Raw genomic sequence first — 8491 nt, forward strand, 5'->3', positions numbered from 1 at the left:
TGGGTTATATGAACAATGTTTCTAGTTAATCAAAAATGACAATTTTGGTTTGAAAATTTGGATGTTACAAGAAAAGAAGAGAAACGAAGTTGCCTAGAAACCACGGTGTGGTGTGCATAATGCCACGACATGGGAATTGGCGAAAAATTCAAAAAACTTATCATATCAAACCGTATAAGCCACCTCTTCCTTATCCATCCCGAGCTTGGAAAGATCAGTTTGATCAAGAGCACAAGAAGTTTATGAAGTAAGTGAAATACCTCTCTATTAACATACCATTGATTGAAACTATAGCTAAAATGCCCAAATACGTAAAAAACTTCAAATATTTTATAAGCAATCATAAAGAGTTGGATAAGGCTCCTACAATAATACTTAATGAGCAATGTTCTAATGCAGTTACGCAATATATTTCTATTGGGTTTTGTATACTACAACATCCTATGGTGCACATACAATCCTAAAGGCTTTGGATCTATGTTTTCTCTAATGATACATGCAATATTGTTTCCAAAGCTTTAAGCCTACAACTACCACACAAATGACAAAAATAATATGAAATACTAGTTAGGATGGCATACCTCTTATGTAGCTTGAAACCTTGTTGTATTTGGCCTTTAAAAGCTTAGCCCCAATAGTGTGGAAGCCTCAAATGGAATCACAACACACCATAGACAAAGGTGGAACTTGAGAGAGAATCTTCATGCACCAAAAAACACCCATGAACTCCAAGAACATGCATGTAGGCGTTTTTTTAGGTTAAAAACATGTATTTATATGTTGGATTTCAAGGGTCATGTGTATAACCCAAAACCATACCCATGGGTTTATGATCCATGGTTCATGTGGCCCAACTCTTTATGTATCCATACATAAACTTGGTCCAACATGGATTATAAGCCCAACACATATAGATATACGTCTTTTATATTTTGTTATACTTTTGATGTATACAAACTATGTATCAAACAGATGTAAATACCTATAATTTCAATGTAATGGTTGTGTTTACTTTGATTACTATGATGCAATTGTTGTGATATTGTACATGACGTCCTCCACCCCCGAACGTTTCCGCCGTTTCGGTTTGGGGGTGTGACAGGCATGCTCCCCTGACCCTCAGTTCGCGTGTGGAATACCTAGGAGTCCTCAGTATGAGTTTGGTATGCTCTCCCGGCCCTCTGCTCATATCTGGCATACTCCAGGGTTTGTTGGTCACCGCACTAAGCAGTGCAACCTCAACCCTACCCACACAACATGTCGACATATAATAGCTAAATCCACATACAGTTAATCAGACAATAATGCAGTTAGTCCTAAAGATCTACCAAACTGGCATAGCAAACTAGCATGCATAACTATCTTATACTCAACATATCATCAACTACTAGGATATCAGATCCAATGAGCCTGCCTTGGTGCCTTCGACCCCTAAGTATAGTAAGGACAACTCACCTCACAAATAGTGTTGAAATTATGAAGATCAAACTCCAACTCTTGGCTCCAAACTCAAATGCCTGTAACCATCATATATTGATTCCATTAAAATCCCAAATTACCAAAATACCCTTAGAAGTCAAACTTGGTCAACCCTTGGTCAAAGTCAAAGTTAACGATCAAGGTCAACAGTCCATGTTGACTCAACTTGTCGAGTGCAGCTTACAAACTCGAAAGTCGTGAAAATCCCAATCAACTCGCCGATTTACCAAATAAATCGTCGAGTCCGTGTAACATCAGAATATCGGGAAAACCCTAACCAACTCGTCAAGTTCCTTCAGTCCATTTCTCATTCAGATGCTTTTAAGCGAAACTAAGGCTCCAAACTATATATCTAAACTCCTAGGGTGTAGTTATTGTTGGATTAATGTCTAAGTCCATAACTATAATTGGTAAGACTTGACCCGACCCGACATGGTCCATTTGGGTTGCATACCATCATGCACTTGGATAGACTATAATGAGAGAAATAAGACACTTATGGTTATTAATATATTATAAGTTCTAGTATATTAATAATAAGAATAATGAGATTATTTAATTAGTATTGATCAAGAATTAATCTAGGATTAATTATGTGATCAAAAGAAGACTAATTAAATATATGGGTTGATTGTGTAAATCATCCATACTTGTATAGTGGGCTAATGCTCCATGGATTATCTAGTTGGGCCAAAACCCATATGATGCTCCATGGTATATTTGAACCCATGGATCCAAGGAAATGAAAAGTCATGACAATTAGAGTTTACCCTAATTGTATAACTATATAAGCATCTTATTCTTGAGGAAAATCGATCACTAGTATTATTCAAGAAAGGGCTAGCCGATTTTCATGAAGTGTAGAATTCTCTCTAAGTTATTCTAAGTGTTTTGATGATTGTGAACCATTTGAGGTGTCACACTTGGGGCACTAGGCACTCAAGCTTCATGAAGACAAGCACCATCAAAGAGGTATGTATTCTATCTTGTTATATTGATAGTTTTGTATGCTAGTTTAGAACAATACCTTGGATGTTCATATTTGCATGTATAATAGAGAAAACATAGATCCAAGGTATTTAGGGTTGCATGTACACTTAGGAGTGTTAGAATGCTCATAACCCAACAGTTATCACGTAAAGTTGCTAACTTTACGTGCATGCAAGGCTTCAAGAAGCTAAAACACTCAAAATTAGTCATAGAAAGAGGTTTAGGGTAAGGAGAAGGGCCAAAGCTTCATAAAGCTTGAGGCTTTATGTCAAAGAGGGCCTAGAGGAGTCCAGATCTGAAGTTACAACTTCAACTCATGCTTAAAATCAGAAAGGATTCAAAGATAAGCTAGAATGGCCCTAAACTCTTAGACAAATAGATCTAGTAAGAGAATGATCAAGGTAATGACTTTTTACCTTGAAATGGATGTCAAAATGATGTAGATGTTGGATCTACAAGCCCCTTCTCGTTCCAAGCTCCTAGCTCTTCAAACCTCTTCAAGAAATGTACCAAAAACACACTTTTAGCCTCACACACACTCAAAATAGGGTTAGATCGATTAGGGTTTACTCTATGGACGTGAAAGGTGGTAAGGAGGCTAAAGGGGAGGACTTAAGGTCATTTAAATAGGGTGCAAACCCTAAAAATTAGGGTTTTCATGCACAACCTCTACTCGCCGAGTTGGGTCCTCCAACTCGTCGAGTAGGTTCTCGAATCCACACGACTTTATCAGTTTCTACACGACGAGTTGGGACAACCAACTCGTCTAGTAGGTCCAGAATTATGAATATAAAAGCTTTAAATAAATATCTGGGAGTCGGTATGCTACATATCGTGCCAAAAGTACTTAACTGGTATGGTACTATCGACCTAACATGTTGCTTACCAAACATATTGACTACCAATTTTGTGATTCGGTAAACATGTGGTTGAATTAGTTTGGTAAACGTTTAAGAACTTGTTGTTACATGTCGAATAGTCTTTGATGATCTAAAGTTGCTTTATCTAAATAACTTATTTTGCATTGACTTTGGGAACATGCTACAAAAAAATAGCATCACATTTTTATTTGTTGTTACAAGTAATTTGATTTTAAATTTTTTGCCTTATTTATCATCCTTCAACTCTAATGAGTAAGACAATTTTTTTCCCTGGTCAAACACCTTAGTAAGGTTATTCTTTGTGGTCTGATTGTCTTCTATAAAACTATATAAACATCATTAAACGAGGAAAAAACCAAAAATCAAAATAAAGGATTGCATATTTGTTACCAAGAATATAGAGAGAATGGGGAGACAAGTATCATCATCTCTTTTGTGAGTTAACCTTTAACTCGGTGCTTCTGATTAGGTGAACCAACAGGGTGACCATAGATGACTTGACAATTGTCGGTTACCGGGAGTAAGGGAAAGTTCGATAGCAGAGAAGGCGGAATAAGGAGCAGTGGGTACATATACAAAAAAATTTAATATCTAGGTCAATAAAGGGCGAAGGTATGTATTATGGATGTGATATAATGGAAGATTCTGTTAGAGTTTGGTGTTATGATAGGAGTTATCATTAAAATTAATCTTTGTTTTCTTTTCATGGTAATTAATGTTATGAAAATTATAGTTCTAAAAATTTTCAAAATTGAACACGTATGAATTCAAAAATCAAAGCTGCGCCAGCTCAAAAATATTATTAAATAATTAAACAACAGTTATAAACCATATATCATTTTATATGACTTTGATCAAATATTGAAAGACTCTGTGGTTGATGACATATGAATATCCAATAAAATGGAAATATATTTATGTGTTAATAAAAACCAGATACATAGATGGATATTATTTCATCTTATTTATATACGTTCTTTGTAATTATAACATGTCAATTTTAAAATAAACCGTTATCTATTATAAATGGAAATACATTTATATGATAAGATAAATCAAAGATATATTGATTAGATGGATCTTATTACATCCAATTTTTATCAGATTTTTTATTTGCGATATTTACGTTACGAGTTAAAAATGACGAAATATAAAATGAAGTATATTATTTAATGAAAGAAGTACAAGTGGTTAATGCATAGGTGGTGTGAATTCTATGATTCAGACTCTGGACAAAGGTGATTTCTTTGTTTATATATATATATATATATATATATATATATATATATATATATATATATATATATATATATATATATATATATATATATATATACACATCACACACATGTATCATTCTCCATCTCCCAGTGAGAAATTTTCATGTGCATTTTGGAGTCTGAATGATGCAATACCTAGCTGTTACTCTCCGATCATCACCGTCGATTCACCGCTTCTCTCCGCCATTACACGCTGAAGGCGCCGCCGCTTCCGCTAAAAGCAGAACTAATCGCACTTCGGTTTCGTTCGGCATTCGTAGTCCAGTAAGATGTGTTCTTCAGTCGCCGTCTCTAGGTAATCTATTAGTTCTGCACATTAAAGAAATAGCATTGTGTTTTTTTAATAGTAGTTGATTTGAATCTGAAATGTATTTTGGATTGACTCGTTTTTGGTTGATTGGTTTTGAATTTGTTTGATTTTGGAAGGGGGGAAAGAAACATTAGTAACCAACAGATTTTTAATTTCTGTCAATGTACACAAGTTTCTGTAATCAGAATGTGAGATTTTGTTGTGTTATATTTATGCTAATTTGATACCGGACGATTCTCCTCTAGTTGCTGATGAGGCAGAGTTCGTTGAAGCTTCGAAGAGAGGTAATTTGGTGCCGCTTCACAGATGCATATTCGCTGATCACTTGACGCCAGTTCTCGCATACCGCTGTCTGATTAACGAAGATGATAGGGAGGCTCCTAGCTTTCTTTTTGAATCAGTGGAGCCTGGTTTTCGATCTTCACAAGTTGTAAGATCATGTTTACTACTTACTAGTCTCTCTTATTTTTTTCACGAAGTCCTGTAAAGGAAAAAACAAAACAATAATCAATATTCAGCTTCAAAATTCGTTGTTAGCTCCATGTTTATCATTTGGACACTGGTGCAAAGAACTAGAAGGCAATGATTTTCTGATATCGTCATCTTAATTTGCTAGGGTCGATACAGTGTGGTTGGATCTGAGCCATCAATTGAAATCATCGCTAAAGAAAATAAAGTCACCATCGTGGATCATGAGAAAGGGAGTTTGATAGAGAAAGTCGTTGATGATCCTATGGAGATTCCAAAAAGTCTCTCCGATGGTTGGAAGCCTCAACTTCTTGATGGACTTCCTGATACATTTTGTGGTATGTTTAATGGAAACTTGTATGATTGATAATTTGCCCATTTTTTCTTTGGGATAAGCATTAGTTCACCCCCACCAGACTGGTCCAGACATCACTGACTATAGTTACTATAGTTCTTAAATGTTGCAACTTGTCAGAATGACCTCATGTCAATATAAAGAGTATGCTTTTATCATGATATAGTGGGGGTGGTTGAAAGAAATATAGGGCACATGACATTAAACCTTTGTTTCTTAATTGAATTCTCCTTTCTTGTTTGGGATATGTCCCCTTTTTTGGGTATGTGTCCTATTGACCTCACAATTTGAAATTCTAATCATCAAAACAGGTGGGTGGGTTGGTTATTTCTCATATGACACAGTTCGTTATGTAGAAAAGAAAAAACTCTTGTTTATAAATGCACCACAAGATGACAGAAATCTAGCAGACATTCATCTTGGACTATATGAAGATGTCATTGTGTTCGATCACGTGCAGAAGGTATTCACAGTTTCACATCATACTTGAAAACAAAATAAGTCTTAAAATGACGAGTTTTTTTATATATTGATATGTAGAAAGCATATATAATTCACTGGGTGAGGATTGATCAGTATTCATCTATTGAAGAAGCATATAAAGATGGAATTAAACGGTTGGAGAAACTGTTGTCTAAAGTACACGATGTTGATCCGTAAGTATATTCTGATGTTTTTTTCTTTTTATATTCTAACATTAGTTTTCTTACTTAGTTTTTTTTTTTTTTTTTGTTACAATTAGCCCAAAATTACTCCCGGGTTCAGTGGAATTAAGCACCCATCAATTTGGAACTCCCCTTGACCAGTCAAACATGACTAGTGAAGAATACAAGGCTGCAGTTCTTCAAGCAAAAGAACACATTCTTGCAGGTGATATTTTTCAGATTGTTTTAAGTCAACGGTTTGAAAGGCGGACATTTGCAGATCCCTTTGAGATTTATCGAGCTTTAAGAGTTGTGAATCCAAGTCCATACATGACTTATCTACAGGTTTATTCATTATTCAAGAATTTTAAAAAAATAATTGTTTTTCTCATATGAATTCTTTTACCAATTTACTCTAATTTCACAGGCTCGAGGGTGTATCTTGGTTGGTTCAAGTCCAGAAATTCTCACTCGTGTGAAAAACGTAATCTTTTTTTTTTGTTTGTTTGTTTTCAAGATTTATAATTATTTATATTGTTGTAAAATTTGACCAAAATCTTAACTTATGTGTTGACAGAAAGTGATTGTTAATCGACCTTTAGCTGGGACTTCAAGAAGAGGAAAGACTCCTGATGAAGATGAAGAATTGGAGAATGATTTGTTGAAAGATCAAAAGCAATGTGCAGAACACATCATGTTGGTTGATTTGGGCAGGAATGATGTCGGAAAGGTTTGTGGATTCCGACGGAATTGGAATTCGAGATTCCATTCCTTATACTCTTTCTTTTTTGTTCCCCATTGATTGCTAACTTACACCTTCAAAAGTAGGTTGCTAAATCCGGTTCAGTAAACGTAGAAAAGCTCATGACCATTGAACGCTACTCCCATGTCATGCACATCAGTTCCACAGTAAGACACGGAGCCCACCATCATTTTCCATTACCATATAACCATTTATAACCAATTTAAAAAAAAACAAAATAAAAATAACAATTCTTTTTCATTTCACCTTTTAAAAATAAAAAAGGTGACAGGCGAGCTGCTGGATCATCTCACTTGCTGGGACGCCCTTCGAGCCGCACTTCCCGTAGGCACAGTCAGTGGTGCTCCAAAGGTTCCTTTTTCACTTTCACACAATTTTCTTCACTCCAAAAAGTTCAAGCTTTAAAAAAATAAAAAATAAAAAATAAATAAACAGGTGAAGGCGATGGAACTGATAGATAAGCTGGAAGTAACGAGACGTGGGCCCTACAGTGGAGGATTCGGTTGGATTTCTTTTAGTGGTGAAATGGACATGGCGCTTTCGTTAAGGACGATGGTGTTTCCAACTGGGTCCCGTTTTGACACAATGTATTTGTATAAGGAGGATATGAAGAAGAAGAAGAGAAAGCAATGGGTGGCTTATATTCAAGCAGGTGCGGGTATTGTGGCGGATAGTGTTGCGGAGGATGAGCAGAATGAGTGTGAGAACAAAGCTGCTGGTTTGACTCGTGCTATTGATCTTGCTGAGTCGGCTTTCTGCAAATGAATTGTGTTTTTAAAGAATAGATAGAGGTAGGTGGTGGTGTTTTAGTTATTTAGTGGATGTACAACACCATGAAATGGAAAATTTACTAGCTTTATATAATGCTGTTCACTACTTGCTATCGGCTTTACACTTTAAATTTTGTTATGGCTTACTTTTTTGTGTGAATGGTTTTAATGACATGTCCCGGATGAAAGGAATGTGGGGGTCTAGAAATTCAGGATTTTAAGAAAAGTAATGGACAGAGGAATCGGCTAAAGTGTATATATATATATATATATATATATATATATATATATATATATATATATATATATATATATATATATATATATATATATGGTAAATGTCATATTAGCCCATCAAAACTTATTGTGTTTGTTTTAAAAGGTCGCTTAATTATTTTTGGGAAATCTTCAGAAAAATCCCAATATTTACGGAAAAGTTACACTTTAGTCCCAAGATTTTTTTTTTGAACGAAAAAGTCCTGAAAACCGGCAAAAATTTGCAGTTTGACCCTTTTTGACCGGTTGAAACCGGTACCAAACTAATTTGGGAC

At 35.2% G+C, this 8491-nt stretch overlaps 1 protein-coding gene across 1 annotated transcript; it reads left to right on the forward strand.

Annotated features, from left to right (window-relative positions):
* The first annotated feature begins 4694 nt into the window (after positions 1-4694).
* ASA1 (anthranilate synthase alpha subunit 1) lies at positions 4695-8046 on the forward strand. Its single transcript, XM_078969675.1, has 11 exons — positions 4695-4925; positions 5186-5370; positions 5557-5746; positions 6075-6226; positions 6304-6419; positions 6506-6752; positions 6835-6891; positions 6985-7137; positions 7236-7316; positions 7435-7521; positions 7606-8046. Exons 1-11 carry the CDS (start codon positions 4754-4756, stop codon positions 7933-7935), a joined length of 1770 nt encoding a protein of 589 aa, XP_078825801.1. The 5' UTR covers positions 4695-4753; the 3' UTR covers positions 7936-8046.
* The last annotated feature ends 445 nt before the right edge of the window (positions 8047-8491 follow it).

This window comes from Lactuca saligna, chromosome 8, assembly GCF_052625555.1.
Source record: "Lactuca saligna cultivar CGN05327 chromosome 8, ASM5262555v1, whole genome shotgun sequence".
In the NCBI taxonomy this organism is placed as follows: domain Eukaryota; kingdom Viridiplantae; phylum Streptophyta; class Magnoliopsida; order Asterales; family Asteraceae; genus Lactuca; species Lactuca saligna.